General features: G+C 43.2%; 1 protein-coding gene and 1 pseudogene across 11 annotated transcripts in view; both read left to right on the top strand.

Annotated features, from left to right (window-relative positions):
- Positions 1-23,054, top strand: part of XRCC2 (homolog of X-ray repair cross complementing 2 (XRCC2)) — a 145,738-nt gene that overhangs the window by 79,004 nt on the left and 43,680 nt on the right. For 9 of the 11 annotated variants that reach the window (XR_015693359.1, XM_087694459.1, XM_087694465.1 and 6 more), the window contains exon 5: positions 19,292-19,360. The exons of 1 other annotated variant lie outside the window; for it this stretch is intronic. Coding sequence is in view for 9 of the 10 variants with exons in the window: in XM_087694459.1 (XP_087550585.1) it covers positions 19,292-19,360 (69 nt within the window). In the remaining variant the exon portion in view is untranslated. Of the gene's footprint in view, positions 1-19,291; positions 19,407-23,054 lie in introns of all 11 variants that reach the window. One more of the 11 variants, XM_087694460.1, reaches the window with a different exon arrangement.
- Positions 9,717-10,697, top strand: LOC148024817 (uncharacterized; annotated as a pseudogene).

Genomic DNA, 23,054 nt, shown 5'->3' with positions numbered 1-23,054 from the left:
AAGTTACTATAAGTTATGCTACACAGGTACTTGATATCTGGTGTCAGTTGTTGGCCTAGGTCATTCATTCGATCATAAGTGTCAGTTGGTAACACTAGAGAATGTTAAAATATGCGGGATCTAGAGCATGGCTATGGTGGCTTGTAAGCATAGACTAAACTCATGATGACATTGACTGAAGACCACAACTGTTACACAAGTGAATTAGGTTCCAAGATGGAAGCTTAGACTTATAAACACAATCTTGTGTAGGACTGACAAGTACAAGATTGACACTAACTGATAAAGAAACGCATCATCATGTATTCATTCATCTATCAAAAGTGGTAGTCAAGTATAATGCTTTATAGTTGTTGGATGGGTATAGTTTTCCCTTTTTGTACATATGGGATTCCTCTAGCTTGTATGTCTTCATCCCAAACTGCCTCATACAAAGAGGCTATATTAGGTGTGATTGCTAATATCTCAACACCCCTCCTCAATCTCAACCAGAAAGTACAAAGTGTATAGAGGCTTTAGTGAAAGTAACACTTGCAAAGTGTGGGCATGCCATAAACATGGCAAAACACCAGAGGCTGTCTCGCAGAAAAGGCTAAGTGTGGGTACCACAAACATGATGGACATCCAGAGGCTGTAGCAGGGGCCTTACAGAGGTTGTAGTACAAGGCTACATGACGAGTTTTACAAGCTTATGATAGAGACATTTGGGCTAGACATTACAAGGCTAAAATATTCAGTAAAAAATAGGATCAAGGACTGTAAGGCCCTTGCGGATTTTAGCATTTCTTTTGACATAGATTTTCGATTCATTGCAGTTCTTCTTGTCTAGCTTCCTGTACTTGTACTTCACTTTGTTTGCCACTTCAAAGTCTTCATGATTTTTCTGCTTCTTATTCTTATTCTTGTTCTTTTGATTCTCTTGATTTGCTTCTTCATTGACTTTGCTTGCAATAGTTGCATCAGTCTTTATGTCCATGTCCCCCTCAAGCAAAGGTATCATTGTCTTTGAGGTAGCGGAAATGTCTTCAAAATCTTCAAATAAATTCATCGATTGCTCTTCAAAACAAGTAAATCCATCCATCCCTGCAAGCGGGATAAACAAGTCTTCCATGTAGTTGAATTGAGCAACAAGAGTAATGTTACTCTTCATGAGAAGCATCTTCATAAAAGACTTGATTTTGGTCATTTCCATGATGGAAATCAACTTCAAATGACTGAGAATAACCAGCAATGAGTTGATCTTTGTATGTGTCAAAAGACACCAGCAATGGCAATGAAGTATCAAAAGATACTAGTTTGAAATTTGATGTTTGTTGCTTGAGTTTGACTTGATAATCTTCAAAAACTCTTCATAGCTTCCCCTCCTTGCTGATTTGATGGTTGAATACTTGCTGAAAACTTCAGATTAGAGTGGCCTTGGCTTGCTTTAAGTGGCAAGAGAGAGATAATGAAGGAAAAATGAGCTTGAAGGTAAGTGGCTATGGCTGTCCGATCAAAACGGGGACCAGCGATTGGTAAATGAGCTCCCACAAGCTTCACTGGTCGAATCTGCTCAAACCCTTTAAGATAGATGACCCTCACTAATGGGCCTAACTCCTCCTAAGAGGGTTTGTACTCGTTTTGCTCGAGTTGAGAGATCTAAGCCTTCAAAGTGGTCGCTGTCAAAACTGCACCTAGATTTGAGAAAATGCAAATGCTAGGCATGATGTGCATTAATCTCCTTGATTTTTGTGCCAAGAAGTTGCGCCTTGGCCTGAAGAACAACTGTCGAGAAGAAAGCTTGAAGAGATATGGCCTGGTTGATGAGATATGGCTGCTCCAACAGAGGTAGGTAGGTGCTGTCCACAGACACAGTTATGGCAGCAACTCTGAAAAGAGGCAATGCTGAAGCTATAGTTGCCCAATCTTAATGATTGAGGTGCGAGGGAAGAGCTCTGGAAGTAGAGAAACACTTCTGCAGAAGGAAGTTCAGAGAGATTTGGCCTGTGGAGAGAGATATGAAAGCTTCAAGCTGACAGAGTGCTGCTGGCTATGGCTGCCATGGAAGCTTCGTTGAAGGTAGGAATGCAAATGAAGTTGAAGAAGGGTCCAGTACTCAAACTGAGCTGAGTAGAGATGGAAAGGAGCTGAGAGGAGTGAAAGGAGAGTTGGGCCATGCTCAGCTGAGCTTTGAACCATGTTGAAATACGCAGGATCTAGAGCATGGCTTTGGCAGCTTGTAAGCATAGACTAAACTCATGATGACATTGACTAAAGACCACAACTGTTACACAAGTGAATTAGGTTCCAAGATGGAAGCTTGGACTCATAAACACAATCTTGTGTAGGACTGACGAGTACAAGATTGACACTAACTGATAAAGAAAAGCATCATCATGTATTCATTCATCTATCAAAAGTGGTAGTCAAGTACAATGCTTTATAGTTGTTGGATGGGTACAGTTTTTCCTTTCTGTGCATATGGGATTCCTGCAGCCTGTATGTATTTATCACAAACTACCTCATACAAAGAGGCTACATTAGGTGTGATTGCTAATATCTCAATAGAGAAGTGGTGTTTAATGATACCTAATATCAAGTTGATAGTTAAAGATAATGCAGAGACGCTCGGGAATGGAAGTTGTCTATCCAATTCAATTATTGGCCAGTTAGATTATTTTTCTAGGCATTGAAATAATTATTAGATTATATTAATCTTAAATTATGGATAAATTTGAAAAAACCATTTGGGAAGACTGCTACTTGTCCAAAATGCCCATGCAAGATTGAAAAACGTCTTTAGAGACTAGAGAGAGGCATTTTAGTGTATTGAGCTTGCAAGAGAGAGGAAGAAGATGCTGTTGGTCTAATCCAATAGTCATTGGAGGACCTTTTGAGGCAGCTAGAGACAGGAGAAGACCAATCAATAACAGGTGACAGCATGTATAGGTTGTTGAGGTAGGCCAATAGTAGTAAATGACTGATTTTCTTTAGTTCCTTGCGTCTACAAGCTATTGAGACAGGGCAGTGGTAGTAAATGACCGATTTTCTTTAGTTCTTTGCAAAGAAAGTTTGAATTTTCTGTCTCCTCAGCATTCTCTCTCATCTCCCAGCCTTTCTACAGCCTTGCTCCGAAGATTATAGCATTGAGATCACCAAAGGCTGAGAAATTTCAGATTTCTCTGTTGTAAACCCTAATCTAGGAGAAATTAGGGTTTAGCAGTAGCCTTAGGAAGCATGCCAGAAATTGGAAGCTCAAAGACTTGGATTCAATAGGATTGAAGCTGTTTTTAGTCAAATTTAGGTGGAGGAACTAGCAAATCAATGAATTTGGGGCATTTTCCATGTCCATCAAAGTTGGTGAAGGCCAATTGAGTGCCCGAATCAAGGGACAAATTAGATTGAAGACTTGCTGGTCATTCTGGATAGCAAGGGGAGTTAGAATACCGAAAGGGATTGGGAGAATCCCATTGTATATCAACTTCTTCTTCAATTAAGTTAAAGAAATAGTGTCAGTTTTGGGGCCAACAAGGTGTCCATTGTCCAAGATTGTAAGTTAATTTGCATTTCTCAGTTTTGTAATAAATGTTACTGTTGAGATATTTGCAATCACACCTATTGTAGCCTCTTTGTATGAGGCAGTTCTGGGCTTAGGACATGCAGACAGACTGAATTCCATATGCACGGAGAGGAAAACTGTAGCCACCCAACAACTATAAAGCATTGTAATTGACTACCACTTTTCATATGGAATGAATACAATATCATGATGCTTGGTACATTCACTTAGTGTCTTTGTCATTGTCAGTCCATTACACAAGATTGTCTTTATGAGTCCAAACTTCCATCTTGGAATCTAATTTACTTGTGTAACAGTTGGTCTCTTCTTGTCTATGTCAACATGATTCTTGTCTTTATCTTTCATCCTCTATAGCTCCTGCCATGCTCTAGATCCGTGCTTTTCACATAGTATCAGAGCTCAGCTGAGCATGGCCCAACTCTCCTTTCACTCCTCTTAGCTCTTTTCCATCTTTGCTTAGCTCAGTTTGAGTACTGGACCCTATCTCCAACTTCATTTGCATTCTTACCTTCAATGAAGCTTCCATGATAGCCATAGCCAGCAACACCCTGTCAGCTTGAAGCTTTCATATCTCTCCAAATCTCTCTGAACTTCCTTTTGGAGAAGTGTTTCTCTACTTCGAGAGCTCCTCCCTGGCACCTTAATCATTGAGATTGGGCAACTATAGCTTCAGCATTGCCTCTTTTCAGAGTCGTTGCTATAATTGTGTTTGTGGAAAGCACCTACGTACCTCTGTTGGAGCAGCCATATCTCATCAGCCAGGCCATATCTCTTCGAGCTTTATTCTCGAGAGTTGTTCTTTAGGTCAAGGCGTAACTTCTTGGCACAAAAATCAAGGAGATTGATGCACACCATGCCCGGCATTTGCATTTTCCCAAATCTGGGCGCAGTTTTGACAATGACCACTTTGAAGGCTTAGATCTCTCAACTCGGGCAAAACGAGTACAAACCCTCTTAGGGGGAGTTAGACCCATTAGTGAGGGTCCTCCATCTCAAAGGGTTTGAGCAGATTCGACTTGTGGAGCTCGTGGGAGCTCATTTACCAGTCACTAGTCCCTGTTTTGATAAGACAGCCATAGCCACTTACCTTCAAGCTCATTTTTCCTTCATTTTTTCTCTCCTGCCACTTAAAGCAAGCCAAGGCCACTCTAATCTGAAGTTTTCAGCAAGTATTCAACCATCAAATCAGCAAGGAGGGGAAGCTATGAAGAGTTTTTGAAGATCATCAAGTCAAACTCAAGCAACAAACATCAAATTTCAAACTAGTATCTTTTGATACTTCACTGCCATTGCTTGTGTCTTTTGACACATACAAAGATCAACTCATTGCTGGTTATTCTCAGTCATTCGAAGCTGATTTCCATCATGGGAATGACCAAAATCAAGTCTTTTATGAAGATGCTTCTCATGAAGAGTAACATTACTCTTGTAGCTCAATTCAACTACATGGAAGACTTGTTTATCCCGCTTGCAGGGATGGATGGATTTACTTGTTTTGAAGAGCAATCGATGAATTTATTTGAAGATTTTGAAGACATTTCTGCTGTCTCAAAGATGATGATACCCTTGCTTGAGGGGGACATGGACATAAAGACTCATATAACTGGTGCAAGCAAAGTCAATGAAGAAGTCGATCAAGAGGACCAAAAGATCAAAGAGAAAAAGACATTTCTGCTGTCTCAAAGATGATGATACCCTTGCTTGAGGGGAACATGGACATAAAGACTCATATAACTGGTGCAAGCAAAGTTCAGGTTCTAGTCTCGATTTTTGTAATGATTGCATATATGAAAATGGCGTGGCTGAAAGATATAATCTTACACTTGTGAGAGAGTTAGATGCATGCTGTCCATATGTAATTTCCCGCAGTAGTTCTAGGAAGAGACTCTTAAAACTTTAGTTTATATGTGCAATTGCTCTCCCAATCGTGCATTGGAAAATGGCATTCTTGAGGAGGTTTGGTGTGGCAAACCTACTTCATATGACCATTTGCGTGTCTCTGGTTGTGATGCTTTTGTGCATATTCCTGTAAAATAGGGGACTAAACTAGACATGAAATCCATCAAGGGCATCTTCATGGGATATGGAGATGAGGGAGAGATGGGATATAGGGTTTGGCTTCCTCAGGGTAAGAAATAGTACGCAGCCGAGACATAGTATTTAATGAGACAAAGTTGCTGAAAAATGTTACACATGGTGACCTTGACAAAAAGGAAGGTCAAATTTCAGCATGTATAGCCAACCATTCAACAACCATTAGCTGAAGATTTTGTCCCTTTTGATGCTGAAAATGAGCACAACCTATTGTGCTACAGTCAGAAGATAATGGACAGCAAATAGATGCACATGATGGAATAGGACAACAAGAAGAACATGCTGAAAATAGATTACAATAGCAAGAAAATGTTGAAAATCAGCCACCAGATGATGGTGCGCATATACATGAGCATGTAGACCCATTGCCTATCAATACAGATCATTGGGTAAGAAGGTCTACATGCATCGGAAGGCAGCCATAGAGGTTTCACTATCTTTGAATTGCATTTTATTGGCTGATGAAGGTGAGCCTTTGATATTTAGAGAGGCATAGTCATGTGAAAACAAGAGAAAGTGGAGCTGGCTATACAGGAAGAGATGAAGTCTTTTTATCATGTGAATAACACATGGAAACTTCTACCTTTGTCCAAGGATATGAAAGCTATTCTTAAGAGATGGGTTTATAAGGTGAAATGTATGGATGGGAAGTTCAAATACAAGGCATGTTTGGTTGCTAAGGGCTATACATAGAGGGAAGGCATAGACTTCCAGGAGGCTTTTTCACCGGTGGTGAAGATGACTACGCTCCCTGTGTTGTTTGCTCTTACTGCATCCTTGGATTTAGTGTTGGATCAGATGGATGGGAAGATTGGTTTTCTTCATGGTGACTTGGATGAAGAGCTGTACATGAAACAACCCGAAGGTTTTGCTATTTGAGGGAAAGAGCATTTAGTTTGTAAGTTGAAATGTGGCTTATATGGGCTGAAGCAAGCCTCAAGATATTGGTATAAAAAGTTTGATGCTTTTATGCTTAGCCATGGATTCAAACGCAGTCGTGCTGATCACTCCTTACACAGTAAAAAGGCTGATGATTGAAGCCTTATTGTGATGGTCTTTATGTGGATGACATGCTGATTGCAGGAAAGCGTAAGAGTGTTTAAATGCTCTTAAAAGGCAGCTGAGTTCAACCTTCTCAATGAAAGATTTAGGGGCATTTGAACACATTTTGAGCATGCACATTAAAAGAGATAGAGGGAAGGATTTGTTCTTTCTCTCACAGGACAAGTACATTTGCAAAGTATTTGATAGATTTAATATGGTTGATGCTAAGCCTCTTGGTGTGCCTTTACCGCGATATACACAGCTTATCAAAGCTGATTGCCCAAAGGATAATGCATCTGCTAGTTCTATGAATGGCATATCTTACGCATCAGCTTGTGGCTTTTAATGCATGCCATGGTTGCTACTTGCCCTGACATTGCTCATGCAGTGGGAGTTGTTAGTACATTCATGTCTAACCCTTGCAAGCCACATTGGGAAGCAGTGAAATGTATCTTTAGATACTTGAAAGGTACGTAGGAGAAGTGCATATGCTATGGTAAGGGTGCACTAGAGTTGTAGGGATTGTGTGATTTCAAACATGGCAAGAGATCTTGACCCTAGGAAATTTACCAATGGGTATGTCTTTGCTTTGGTTGGTGGGGCTATCTCTTGGTATTGAAGGTTACAGAAAATTGTGGCATTGAGTACTATAGAAGTTGAATATATTTCAGCCACCAAAGTTTCTAAGGAAGCTATTTGGCTTGACTGTCTAGTCAAGGATTTTGGTCTTTCTTCACGTAGTCCAGTGCTTGGTTGTGATAGCCAAAGTGCAGTATGTTTGGCTAAGAATGCCATGTTTCATGCATGTACCAAATACATAGATGTTCGATACCACTTCATTCGACAGGTCTTGGATGATGGTCTTGTCACACTGACTAAGAGGTCAAAACCCAAGATAACCCTGCAAATGTTCTCACTAAGAGTCTTGCAAAAGCTCCACATGAGCATTGCATCTGATTAGTGGGAGTTGGCTAGCTTAAAGGTACCACTTTGGGCCTTTAAGTGGGAGGTTGTTGGGTGTAAAGTCCCTCGTCTCTGTGTATAAAGTTATACAGGTATGAACACACCCTTATTGTATCCTAACATATAAATACATTCATTAATCTTTGTGTACCATCACAATCTGGTACACCTATCTTTGCGTTCACTCTCTCTTACTCTCAACACTATTGCATGCACTTCCATTGTACAGTCTCCCCTTCACTTGGGCTCTATGGAGAGCTCATTTGGCTCTATGGTTGGGAGGTGAGTTTGATCTCCTATCCCTTTCATTGTGAGTACTGCTTGTGTCATGTCTCGTGTGCAGGTTGGATCCTAGGGTAATGTTTCAGTTCTAGCACCCACACTAAATGCGCCCAAGGTGTTCCCCACCACCCTTGATAGTTGGCTGGCTTGTGTGTCTATAAATAGGGATTTGTCCAGCCAGTTTACACCCTGTATTTGGCATTCTACAGTAGCCTTTGTTGCTGTCCATTTGCTGGTGACTAGGTGTTGCCAACTTGCTACCATGTCATCTAGAACTACTGATAGCTGTGGCTTTTGCACAGCAGGCCATCCCACTGCTGCCTAGTTGCTAGTGACCTGAATCTAGCCCTTTGTCCGGTATTTCCAGTGCCTCCTTCAAGTGTGTTTTCTGCTGATCAGGCCACCCAACTGATGCCATCATCCTGGATAGTTAACAGGCGGCATTTTGATTCGATTTGCTGTTGCTTGCATCTTGGAGTTTCCAAATAGCTGTATTTTCTCCTTGAGAGGCTGTTTGTTGCATTCATCTAAAACTGCTAAAAGTTTGTTTTCATCATCTCAGGCTGCATGGCATCCTCCAACATCCGAGCATTGATGATGTGCTGCTTGGGGATCCTTTGAAGGCCGTCTTCATCGACTCCCTTTGCTTAGCTTGGTCCTAGAGAGAGAGAGACTCATTTGAGCGCAGATCGACAGTTGGGCGCAGAGCAGGGTGGCACATCTCTCTCTCTCTCTCTCTCTCTCTCTCTCTCTCTCTCTCTAATGCACTCACGCTGACATAGGCTATCATACTAGGCATTTTCCTCACACTCACACTGACGTGACGGGAGCTCTGTGACGTGACGGGGATGTTGTGGCATGACGGGAGCTCTCTGATGCCTGACGGAGGACGCCTCTCTGACGCCTGATGAATGACGGACTCCCTCCCTCTCTCTCTCTCTCTCTCTCTCTCTCTCTCTCTCTCTCTCTCTCTGACGTGACGGGAGCTCTCTGACGTGATGGGGATGCTGTGACGTGGAGGGAGCTCTCTGACGCCTGATGGAGGACGCCTCTCTGACGCCTGACAAATGACGGCGGACTCCCTCTCTCTGACGAATGATGCTTGACGCCTGACGGAGGATGCTTGATGGAGGACGCCTCTCTGACACTTGACGGATGACACTTGACACTTGTACTAACTATTGACAGACGTGTCGTAAGGACCTGATGCGATGTACCTAGCGTGACGTCGGACCTATCGTGAGGCAGACACCTCTCTGGCGCGAGGCAGACCTGCTGTTAGCAATATAGTGTTGCAGAGATGTTCTGAATGCATTGACGCAGGCGTACTGTATGCAGTAATGTACTGACAGCAAGGTACTGACACAGACCTAGATGCCAATGTTCTGAGGTTGCAGGCGTAATCAGATTGATAGGACACTGGCTTGTGGACCAGGCAATGATGCATTGACTTTGATTTTGATCATGTCTTGGAGTATGCAGTAATACACTGACTGGGGCTACAATCTGTATTTCCGCAGTGACTGTAAATAGTGTGAAAGCATTTGGGCTCGTAAAAGATAACTGGGCTTACAAAAATTTAGTGAGGGGTCAGGGAAACCCCGGAAATTTGCAAGAATCACAGAAATCGCTGTGATTTGACAGTACAAAGTACAAGTTGAGAGGCTTTGCACACAGTGTGTGAGAGATGGATAATGTAGACAAATGCAAGCATCAAACAGTGGAAAATGAATATCTGGGAGACGAATCTAATCAAGAACTAACACAACCGTTCATGGAAGCAATGTTCAACACCCCTTCTAAGAACACACGGTACAAGACATATGGCCGTAGGGTCCGTGATTGGCCCGTCTCCCCAGCATCTGATAGGCATGGAAAGATCTCATGCACTATGAATGAAAAGAAATACGAAGAAATTCATCTCATGATTCGCTTTGAACTACGAACTATGAGACCAGAATTGGAGAAAGAAATACAAGAGCAGATCAAAGCTGAACTGATGGTAAATCAGAGGGCAGAAATGCAAGACATGTACACAAAGATTAAGAATGATTTACAGGCACAAATGCTATCCGAGATGCACAAGCTGAAAACTGAAATGCTGAATGTTGTAGATGCCTACAAATCTGAAATCTTAGAACTGAGGGAAGAACTGAATACATTTAAGAAAAAAGAAATGAACGTGCAAGAAGAATTACGAAAAGAGAAAGAGGCTTTGAAGGCATGTGAAAGGGAGGTTCACTCATGGGCAGAAGTGGCAAAGACAACACAAAAGCAGATAGAAGAAGCCAGCCCATGGATTGAGGTAGTAAAAAAGAATAAGGGAACATCAGTGAACAAAACTGAAGTAATGAATGCTACCTTGGAAGAAGAGGCTAGGAGACGGGCTAGGGTTTTACATGTACGGGTAGTAGGATGGGAGGAGAAGAGCAGCCCACACGAAGATGCTAAGACACTTGCTGACAAAATTGGGGCTTCTGACGTACCTATCGTGAGTGCTTGGAGAGTGGGGAAAGAGGACTCTAAGTCCAAGGCTCTAATTCTTCGCTTTGGAGACAGAGAGAAAAAAAAGGCCTTCCTCTCCAAGAGGAGAGCCCTCAAGGGTGAGAAGATTTATTTGGATGAGGACCTTACCCCAACACAAATAGCGCATCGCAGAGAACACATGTCCAAGGTATTTGAGGCTTGCAAAGAGGGAAAGTGAGCTATTTATAGGGATGGACGAGTCATCATCACTGACAAAAGGACTTCATGACGGTATGAGGCCTATGAGACACTTCGGATGTCAATATGGAATTGTAATGGAGCCCTACGCTTGGATGCTGGTTACTTTGAAGATAGCTTCCAAAACATAGATATAGCAATGTATACAGAAACACACCAATGTAAAGGCAGCCGACTACTAGACGTGTGAGAATACAGGTGGGAAAGTGCATTTCGTCCAGCAGCTAGAAAACCAGGAAGCACTAGGGGTTCTGGAGATGTGGCCATACTATACCGGGAAGACCTCAAAGGGATAGTGCAAATAATGAAAAGAGATGATGATGCACGATATTTATGGATTAGGATACATGCAGGAAGACCACGAGATATATTCATCGCAATATGCTACTTTCCTCTTGTAAATTCTACCTATGCCACATGAGATGGATCACCCTTTGATGTACTTTATGAGGATATCATGAGATATGTTAGCATTGGGGACATATTATTGGTAGGAGATTTCAATGCACGCACCGGAGATAGACAGAGTGACTTTTATATGCATGATAATGCCGTGTTCAAAGAGATCGATATAGATGAAATAGGCCTACGCAGGAGAGCCCAGGATAAAGAAGTGAGTACCTATGGAACACACCTATTGACTTTGGGAAGTGCACATAGACTAGCCATCTTTAATGGTCTACCACAATGGCCAGGATCTGACAATTTGACATGTTGGAATCACAAAGGAGGGGCAAGTACTGTGGACTACTTGATAGGCTCACCAGCATTGATACCAGATATCCAAAACTTTAAGATATCTAAGAGACCAATTGTACTTTGTAGAATATACCTCACACATCTACAGCGGTTCTCTGCAGACCAGTTTACATACATTGGACTTGAGTAGATCGTTGGAAGAATGTACAAGGGATTTAGCAGAGGCCATACATGGATCAGCCATGTATGCATTCCCACACACCTTGCCCCGATGTAGACCCACACGATCTATTGCTCCCCAAAATAGCTTGTATGATGATGAGTGTAGAGTCACACGAGCTCGCCTACAGAGGGAAGTGGAGCTAGGCACTCAGACACATTGCCAAGCAAAGGCGTTCTTCAAACGCCTTGTGCGGAAGAAGAAACGAGACTACTTAGCGAAAGCAGAAGCAGAGATATATCAGCTATTTTTGGGGCGGGATAGCAAAAGCGCATGGAAGCACCAGATGCGTGGCTTGACTATGGGAGATAGCTGTATAATTTGCCAGGACAGCCACCTATGCAGCCCCCACAAGCTTGTAGGCCAACACAATGGTCATTCTTCACATGGAAAATGGTTAGGGATGCAATTTATCAATTACAAAATGGGAGGGCACAAGATGAAGATGGACTAGTAGCAGAACATTTCTCACATGCTTGTGACATATTAGCACCCATATTAGCACATATGTTCAATAGAGCAGTATGTGAATGTTTCCCTATGAGTTGGTCAGACAATACTATAATCTCGCTATTTAAAAATGGTGATTCCCTAATTCCTAGCAACTACAACACTATTATGATCGGTCATACTTTGGCCAAGATATATGGATCTATACTGGAGCATGAACTCAGTGAGTGGGCTGAAATGCAAGGCAAGAGCACAAGGGCAGGCAGGTTTCAGATGAGGATATACCACGCTGGACCATATTCTCACACTGAGGGTCGAACCCGAGACAAGAGGATTTATTGTTGCTTTGTAGACTTTCGCAAAGCTTTTGATACAGTGCCTCGTACACGCATCATGTAGAGATTGCAGGACATTGGAGTACCAGAGGGTATACGATGGGGTGTCTATGCATTATATAAGGCAGTGACAGGTCATGTACGAGCACCTAGGGGGCTATCAGAGAGGATTGACAGTACCATAGGAGTGAAACAAGGATGCCCACTTTCACCCACATTGTTTGGTTTATACATAGATGAAGTGTCTGATTACATAGACCGAGGAGGAGTAGCTGGAGCCAGCCAGGGAGGGGTGCTGATACCGATATTACTTTATGCAGATGATATTGTTCTCATTTCAGATTCACGGGAGGGATTGCAGTGCCATCTAGATGCTTTGCACATCTTCTGTAGAGATAAAGACATCCATGTGAACCTTGGGAAGACCAAAACCATGGTTTTCAATACTTCAGTAGCATGGGTGACTAGATCTATGTACCAGTTCACATTTGGGGGAGACATATTGGAGCATGTGAGGGAATATGTCTATTTGGGAGTCACCTTCTCTGGCCTACGTTTTTTGTTGAGAGGGGCATCAGAGGCACGTCTGGCACGTGGATATGCAACACTAGGGGCACTCGAGAGTCAATGTGCTCACATACAGTTCCAGGAGCCCCGCACCAAACTCTGGTTGTTTGACACCCTAGTCACACCTACATTACTATATGGAGCAGAGGTATGGGGTTGCAGCTTGTACTACAGGCGTCTTAGCCCACTCACTGATCAGATTGGAATAGAGAGGGACTATTATGATGGTTGGGATAGCGTGGAAAGGCCATTGATCATGATGATAGCACACATGATTAGGAGTAAGCCCTCCACTCCACATCCCATTGTCAGAGCAGAGCTAGGGGCAACACCTATAGTTATGGAGGCACTCTTCAGGGCAGTGACCTTTTGGTACAGACTATGGGAACTTCCACGCCATAGATACTCTAGATTGACACTAACCTCATCTAGACAACTAGCAGCTGGAGGTGAGAAGAACTGTTGGTTTTCATAGATGACTATTTGGATGAGCCTACATGGTTTGGATATTGACTGTCTTCCACCTTTGGATTATAGCCTTGACTGCCCTACACTTTCTCTCAGCCAATCAGAGTTGAACCAAGTGATTAGAGCTGATATCTTGAGGATTGAGACAGCAAGGACATGGATCCATCCACCAATCCCTCTAGGATCAAGGATGGAGTTCTACAGGAGTCATTTCTTGTGTCTCTCTGATGATAGTTTCACTATTCGGCCAGCATATATGGACACTCATCTCTCCCATAGCGTATGGGTTGCTATTGGACAGATTCGCACCTCCTCACATAGGCTTCAGATGGAGACAAGCAGATGGACAAATACCCTAGCAGAGGATAGGACTTGCCAGCTCTGTGGTCGAGAGCCTGAGACAGAGGAGCACTACATATGCAGATGCACAATATACTATGACATACGAGGACGGTACCACTGCCTCTTCCGTGATGGATTTGGACCCCTTCGTCTCGTCATGGAGTACGAGGACCAGAGATGCCTAGGTCTTTTCCTCCTGGAGCTCGAGAGGCGCCGAACTGCACTACTACAAGACAAAAGGCCAGCTCACCCAGAGGGACACACACAGAGAGCAGTGACAGACTTCTTCTACAGAGCCGACCCTAGTGACACTACCAACCTAGTAGAGACAGAGCCACCCCGCCAGACACCTTACAGGCCACACCGTGGTGTCACATTGGATAGAGCCACTTCTCTTCGTTGAGAACGATGACCCCGTCTACCAGGACCACGTCCGAGGAGGCCACACCACAGTCAGATTAGAGCCATTATCAGGAGACACCATAGACTCACCACCAGGCATATCAGTGAAGCAGCTAGGGACCGCATCATAGCTAAGATCATGTGTAGATCTTAAGATCACCTACAACCCATAGTCCCCACCACACTTTTGTACATGGTTCTATCAGATCTACTTCTCCTTTCCTTTCCTTTTCTTTTCTATTGATGGAATAACACTACACATGGTTCAACCTTGGTATAGTCCCATCATATAGTTATTTTCAGTATTGTTTCATAGGCCACCCACTTATTTGTAATGTTATCTTTACCTTACTGATGAGATGACACTAGACATGGATGTACACTGGATTTTGTCTCATAGGCCACATTGGCCTTATGTAGACGTTAATATATCTTTCTTTCTTTCTTTCTTCTTTCTACTCTTTGGAAATATATTATATTATTCAGTTCATTGAGTTGTTCCTTCACTCTACACTCGTCTTTGTTTCTCTTTGGGGGGGCTGTTTTTAGAGTTTCTCTCTGAATGCAAATGTTTAGTTGAGTTCGTACACATTTTCTATTTTTTCTGCAAAACCTAAAGCTTTCTCCTCACGTGATGCTCTTGCTGGGAGGAGATCGTTGTTGTGGGTGGCCGTGCTGAAGAGAGGGCACACAGGAGGCTCCCACTCTCAAACGGGGCTTTGGGGATCAGGTTGGTTCCTACCTGATGATGCTGAATTTTGGTGAAACCATCCTCATCCAGTGATAGGTGTCTCTAACTGATGAACAGCCTCTTGCTAAGCAGCCTGTACCCCAAAATGTGGGCACTTTGAGGCCTAGTGTCCGAAAGCATGACATTTAAGGCACTACCCATGCTGCCCTTTGACTGTCATGTGTTGATTGGTAAGTGATTTTCCAGCTTCAATCCCCAAAACCATAGGTATTTTCTTGATGTTTGCCATGGCTACATGTACTATGTCAAAGAGTTGCCCAAAGTTCTCCACCAACTAGGTACACTCAACTGCTAGCTTGGGAAGAGGAGGGCGACATGTTATCTAATGAATCTGCACATCACTTGAGGTGTGGGATGGTGGTGAGTTCTTTAGGCTTGGAAGGTAAGGGCTTTGTTTTCATTGGCAGCCCCACCCTGGGCAATTAGTTGGAATCCCTCTATGGGGGAGGTTGTCAAAAGATGACGTACCGCGAGACAGTAGGGTTTGCAGGGAGGAACACAGAGTGAACTCGGCAAACATGGAGAAGAGAAGAGAATAGAGAAGAAACTCAGATGAATGGAATGATGAAGTTTTGAATCATGGAGTGAATGTGATACAAGGGAACAAGAGTGCCGTAGCACAAGGAAGATGATGATGATAGCCACGAACCATGAACCACAATGTCCTCCTGAAGGGGTGTGAGGGTAGTGGAGAGGCTGGAGAGAAGAGGTGACGGACTGAATGAATTAGCCGTAAGGAATGAATGAGAGAGTGGCCTATAAATAGGCATAGTCAGTCTAGGATGGTGCCCCTTTTTGGGGCTGCAAACCCTAAACGCAAAACGCAGAAATGCAAAAACACAAATTGCACGTGAAGGGTGAAGGGTTTCTCAACACCCCCTCTCAGGCCCAAAAAGGGGAACAAGAGAAGAGTGAGGTGGAGATGCAATGCTACATGCTAAAGAATGCTCATGCAGCAGGTGCCACTTGGACAGTGTCCCTTGTGGGGAAATTGTTCACTTGCCCAAGCACCCTAGTACAAAGATGATGAAAACATGCAATGCATAGGAGGAATGTCGGACTTTGTGTGGTGCTAAGAACCATAAGGATATGCGCGTACTCGATCTCGGGAAGTGGCTCCATGCTAACCAAGTGACCAAGGCAAGACGAGAAGAGGACCCCTAAGATCCAAGATTTCCACCGCAAAGGGAACGTGTAAGATCCAAGATTTCCACCGCAAAGGGAACGTGTAGTAAAGAACAGTAGAGTGAGTGAATTGGAGAACCCGAAACTCAACCTTGGGAGAGAAGCCACTAGCTCTGTGCATCCATGCTGGAAGGAATACGAAGGCCTCGTCACCAAGTCGCGGCTGAACCTCCGAGGTCCTGATCTAGGTGGTACATAAAGATCCTGGGTATCAGTAGAAGAGATGACTAGTCGAAGACAGCCACCCCAAGAAAGTAGAGGATAGGTGAAGAATTTCATGTGGAGTAGGTTCTGCCTCTGAGGTGGAAGGTGGAGGGGCCCCCGCTAAAGTCGAAGAAGAAGTAGATGCTCCCTTTGAGGGCAAAGAAATAACATCCCCCTCTGAATCCCCCTCTAAAGTAGATAGTGAATCCAAAAACTCATGGATCACGGACTCCGAAATGTTTGATGATGAAGGAAGTGGAGCCGGTCATGCCGAAGAAGGTATCTGGGGTGTCGAAGAGCTCCTAGAGGTAGCCTCTCGAACCTGAGTAGTCGAGGGTGGGGAAGGGTGGGGCTCAGAATGAGCAAGAGGTGGGCAACAGTCGCTGTCTCGCAGTGGAGCAGACTGGGTAGCTGAAGAAGAGTAAGGAGTCGAGCAACCACTGTCTCTCGAAGGAGCGAACTGACGAGGAGACGGTATCAAACAATAATTGTCTCTCGATGGAGTGGATTACAGATCCGTAGGTCGTGGAAGCCACTGTATCTGAAAATAAGTGGGAGAATATTGCCGCTGGCATTGCGACGATCTCCAGGAGGTCGTAGCACCAATCGATCCTCCATGTGGTCGAAAGGACTTAGTGCGCATCGGATGCGTCTTAATACCTTGAGCATAGTACTCTAATAGCCAATGCAGAACGATCTCTGTGGCCCAGAAAGGAGAGGTGGCACAAGGAGTGTCTAGTGGAAGATGCATGTACTCCGGAGGGGTGGGAAGCAAAGGTCGAAGTCGGCAAGCATTGGTGGTGTGTCCAGCGATGCCACAGGAGGAGCATCCAATAGTCTGGTCATCTATTGGTAAAGAAGCCATGGATGCCAGTGTGCCTTGCTGAAGAAGGAAGAGGTCAGCCACCATAAACCACGAACCACAATGTCCGCCTCAAGGGGTGTGAGGGCAGTGTGAAGCACGAACCGCAATGTCCGCCTCAAGGGGTGGGAGGATAGTGGAAGGGTTGAAAGTGAGCTGCTAGTGGGAGGAGGATGCGACCAACAGGTAAGAGGTTGCAACCAGTAGAAAAACGCAGGTAAGGAGAGAGAAAGACTAAAAACGCAGGCATGACAGCCTACAGGAGAGAGAAAGATTAAAAACGTAGGCAGCAGGTGAGAGAAATACTAAAAACGTAGGTAGGATAGCCTGTAGGAGAGAGAGATTGAAAACGTAGGTAGCAGGACTATGATGACATGGCAGGCTATACGGCAGCAGGTCTGTACAGGAACAACAGTCGCCTGATTGAAATCAGCTCCAAACTGCGTGAAGAGGGCTGGAAATCAAGTGCCAACTGATGGAGACAGCAATGGACAGCTTCGGCTGAGATATCCTCCACGAACAGGGTGTGGGCAGCAAGTTGAAACACCTGAAATCTGCAAAAACGAGATTTTGATGCAGTGGAAGAAGAAGAGAAGTGGAAGCTGAACCCACCACTGGTCTTTGCCTTCACTGGAGTGGAGGATCTTTGCCGCTGTTTGAGCGGATCCAGCTCTGATACCATGTCAAAAGATGACGTACCAGCGAGACAGTAGGGTTTGCGGGGAGGAGAGAGAAGAAACTTAGATGAATGGAATGATGAAGTTCCGAATCATGGAGTGAATGTGATACAAGGGAACAAGGGTGCCGTCGCATAAGGAAGATGATGATGATAGCCACGAACCACAAACTGCAATGTCCTCCTGAAGGGGTGTGAGGGTAGTGGAGAGGCTGGAGAGAAGAGGAGACGGACTGAATGAATCAGCCGTATGGAATGAATGAGAGAGTGGCCTATAAATAGGCACAGTCAATCTAGGATGGCGCCCATTTTGGGGCTGCAAACCCTAAACGCAAAACGCAGAAATGCAAAAACGCAAACTGCAGGTGAAGGGTTTCTCAACAGAGGTGAATCAAATGCCAATCTGTCCATTTGAAGCTTTGTATTCGCTTACTGTCATGGAGGCGGATCCAAGTGGAGGCTTGGAAGCTAAGGCTGGGTTTTCATTGGTAGCCTTACCCTCGGTGATGAGTTGGAATCCTTCTATGAAGGAGGCGAGTCAAATGCCAATCCATTTAGTTGAAGCTTTTTGTTGGCCGATCCAAGTATGCCTTATAGAGACGATTTAGAAGTGTCCCAGATTTCATGGTGCAGACTGGACAGCTAATATTGATGTTCAGAAATCTTTCAACAAAGATACTCTCTCTTGGATCTGTTGCATTCCTTGGAAAAGAAAAAAGCAATGCTCAATGGCATTGCCATCAATACAGGTAGAGTATCAATGCAGTTGGTGAATGCATTTGGTAAGGATAATGCTATGTGAGATTGTTGATGTTCCTAGTGGTTGAATTCAGATTATGCACGATAATCAAATTTGTATTTAGCTTGCTAAAGATCCAATTGTTTATGCTTGTACTAAATATGTTGAGACAGCAAGGAAGCTGACCTTGTGTATTTCTCAGTTATGGATATGTTGTTGTTATTCTTCGGATCCATGATGGGTGTGAAGGAAAATAAGCTGGTCATTAAGGGGAAGAATTGAAGGACGCGAGATTAGCTTAGAGGATGGCATAGGTGAGACTATCATAGAGCAGGCAGTTGAGTTTGGCCGTAGGGCCAATGAGCATGGCCCCCTAATGTCAAGTAGATACCTCTATGACAAGACTACAGGTGCGAGGTTGATGTTAGTGCCAACATGAGTAGAGAATTGCCAAACCTCAAGGTGTATGAGCTTGGCCCTAGGGCCCAGCTTATGTAAGAATGGCAATAAGTCCAAAACTTTGAACTATTTATACTTGATATATATGCAAGATGATCTTTTGGATTACCATGTTTTGCACAAAATTTGTTGGAGTGTATGCTGTAGACTTGTCTAGCAAACTTAGCATGGAAATTCTCTTGCTTGGGTAAAATTTGAAAGTATTGTGGTCTTTGTTCCCCTTACAAATCGGTCTATTGTTAAGGTTTTACAACATGTTCATGCAGTATCAATGCGTTTTATTGGATTGACCGTGCTATCTCATCTGTAACATCAGCAGGTCCAGGAGGTGGGAGGTAATTGGTTCAATTCTGCCACAACTTTTTGCTTCCATGATGAACTGTTAAGTACTCTTTTGTCTTCACATCATCTTGAGTTTGTATCTGATTATGCTTTTCCAATCCCAAAAGATGCTATTTTTGTTTTTATCACTAAGGATTGTAGCTCTTATGGATTTTTTTCCAAAAGTTATTGAGATTGATATGCAGAAAAAATCGAGAGTAAACAAATGCATATTTTTTTGGTTAAGATGTATTGGCTCCGAATTTTGGTTATTTGCTGGGGAACCAACAAATTTTCTTTATTGCTCTCAACAATCCTATTAACAGCTTACAATCTACAACAACACGCAAGAAGAAGGGCTATGATTCAAGGTGTCGACCCACATTTCAATTAAGGGGATATTATTCATCATTGCTTCACTCTTTTATAAGCTGACAGGTACAACACAAAGATTTAACTAAGTTTAAAAGGACAAGTAGATATAGAGGGGAGGCTCCCAAGCTGCAATATAGCAAAACCTAAATTTAATTGGAAAATGCATTATGGTATTAGGAAAGCGCGTGCACACACACACAGACACACAGACACACTCACTCACTCACACATGCACTCTCTCCAAACAGAAAGAGTGGGAAGGGAAATTTCAACATCATCAATGACTTCATTATTGCCATCATGGTCATCAATTCTATCATCATTATCAAGATCGTAGAAGCAGAAAAGCTCCAATCATGGCATTACACAATCTCTTCAAAATCTGCATATTTTCTGTACTTCAATCCTCTTCCCCAAATTTAGAAAGGGCTGTGATGTAGGCTGCAAACAACAAAATCCATTAATAAATAGCCACTTTTGATCATGTGAACTAGGGGAATACATATACAATGCTGAAAATCGCCTACATGATGTGTTTAACTAAGATGCACATGTTAAGATACAAATGGTTAATTAACTTTAATCTCCTTTTTCAGGTCATTAAAACATCCCCAAAACTCAAATACTAAATGTCCCAAAAGTGTCTAGGTGTGCACATTAAATGTCCCAAAAGTATCCTGGTGCCTCCTGAGAGTGCTTGGGTGCCACTTGAGACAGTTGATTGGCGCCCATGTATCAATAGATAGGTATCTGTCCAACCACTCTATACATCTTTGCATCCATCAGTTGCACCCTCACCCTTGCTGTTCACTTGCTGTTGGCTTCTATACCTGTTGTCAATCCTGCTGCTGCCCCTAGATCAGCTGCGTTTGCTGTCCAGCAGGCTGCCCTGCTGCTGTACAGTTGCCATCCTGTTGTCTTTACTTCTCTTGGCTGTTGGCAGCCTTTTTGAAGCTATCTGTCCAGTGTTTCCAGCATCAGAACAACTATGTTTTGCTTTGACTGACCTGGTTGACGTCATCATTGGGCAAGATTCAGGATTCAAGCTTCATTGTTGCGACATTCATGCTTGATCTTAAGATACAAAATTAGTAGAAATCTCACTAGTAAGCTCTTCATTTAAGTGGAACATTTAGTTCAATTAAGGGATCCGTTTAGGCTTAGTTTAGGGGATAGCCAGTAATGGTTGCAATAAGTCAATTTAATTTGGTTTTGGGATGGTGCTCGAGAAGAGCTTTTGGTTCACATATATATGATGTATTCAAGCACAAGGTTCCTCTAGAGGCTGGTTTTGCTGCTGCCCATGTCTCTAGGACTGCTATAGCTGCGATTTCTTCTTCTGTAGCTGTGGTGGCATCCTCTGACACTGAAGCTTTGGTGGTGTGCTGCTTCAGGTGAGTTTTCTTTGTGGTTTGGACATAGATTTTGTCAGTTCATCGAGTTATTCCTTCACTGTACAATTCTGTGTTTTGAGTTTTATTGAGTTCATCTCTGAGTTTAGTTATTTTAGTTGAGTTCATACACTCTCTGTGTTTTCTTTGCAACCCCTAAGGTATTCACCTCAGTTGGTATCAAAGCTATTATGAAATTAAGGGTTGCATGAGCGAACTTGACTAACTTTTGATTTCTCAATCTGATACTCTGAAACTAGAAATACCTAAGGCATTTTTGAATCACTAAATAGTAGGGAATGATTCAAATGTGCACCTTGTACCTACTTAAGATGTGGGTGGCATTGGCTCATATTGCAGCCTAAAGGCTAGAGTGCGATGCGAGATGGGATGATAGCAAGAGCACTCCTACTATTGTAAGTTATCTTACATGCGTTATAATGAAGAGCTCTCAACATGTCTCTAGTAACTCATGTCATGAATGTTCTCCGTGATGGGAGATAATGGCTTCTACGAATGGAAGATGTCCTCTACTAATATCAAGTGGCCCTGGAGACCTTTTGTCTAGCTGTTGGCTCCAGCTTTTAAAAAAAAATTATGAGCCACATCTTAGCACACTTTGGGCTCTCACATTTGCTTTGACATTATTTGAAAGTATAGTTTCGATGGCCTTGCCTTGGGCTACCACTACATTCTGCATCCCCATGAGATGTGTTGGATCAAGCTTAGGATTCATGGTTAGATGATTGCACAACAACAAAGAAACCCACCCTTGAAGATGAAGCTAGCTATAAATGAAGGCTAGGGCTACATTCACCTTAAACACTACAAGAGCCACATGTGAACCTTTCCCAAATCACTCCAAAAAGTTGAACCTACAACATCTTGGTTTGTGCCTCAAGACTTTGTCACCCAGGTTATCACTTTGGGGAGTAGTTCAAAGTAGCAAATTGCAATCTAATTCGTAATGCTTGCTTGCAAGCTCCTTTAATGGAGCATTGATTAATTCTCTCTTGGAGCTCAGGAATTGTGTTTTGCTAGCCAAATGTGGTATTATAATTCCTATTGTATGTTCTCTCTCTTGCATTTATGGGCACCATATAATACATTTTATTCTTTAGGGAATGTGGTAGGTGAAGCATTCCCCATAGATCCAACTTGCACACGAGACATGACACAAGCCATAACCATGAATATGAGGGATTGGACATTAGACTCACCTCCTACCCATAGAGCCAAATAGGCTCACCCCAAGCTTGGGAGCTAGCAGCACTTTGGGTGACGACCACATCCCAAGGGTTGGCGTCCCATACCGACAATTCATAACATCTCGGTGTAGAGTTGTGTCAGCCAATGGGTGAAGAGTTTAAGAGTGGTGATCACACAATGATGTGCACAATAGACCTTAAATCTTATAAATAGGACTCGGCTGACATAACCCCAAAGTGCACTTAATGCATTTACACTAAGTCATTTCATAACCACTATGGCCAATGCTATTGGTGCCCATTCAGATGCCAAAGGATGTAATACTTGTCTCCTAATGAATGATTGCTGTCCTCAACAGTATCCTTAGGGATGAAGTGGGGAAAACGGCTCTTTAACAAACATACTAACTCCCAAGTAGCCTCCACCTTCGCTTGTTTTTTCCCACTAAACCAAATACTTGGGTTAAATGGTCTGAGGAGATTGTTTAGTTCTAAGGTTAAGAACCAATTCAGGTTGTAGTGGAATATAACGAGTAGTATCCTTGAGTCACGAGACTTTCTCAATCAAAACAAGCAATTCAACTTATCCCAATCATTCTTTCAAATGACTAACGTGGAACACAATGTGAATTGGGATTTTGGATGGTAAATCCAACTCATAGGAGACACTACTTATCTTCTTGCTAATCTAGAAAGGATCACAATACCTCAAAGATAATTTATAGCACTTGCTA

The sequence above is a fragment of the Lygodium microphyllum genome, chromosome 15 (assembly GCF_053477565.2).
Source record: "Lygodium microphyllum isolate KBCC chromosome 15, Lygodium_microphyllum_v1.1.10, whole genome shotgun sequence".
NCBI lineage: Eukaryota > Viridiplantae > Streptophyta > Polypodiopsida > Schizaeales > Lygodiaceae > Lygodium > Lygodium microphyllum.
This window is presented reverse-complemented; position numbering and strand designations above follow the sequence as displayed.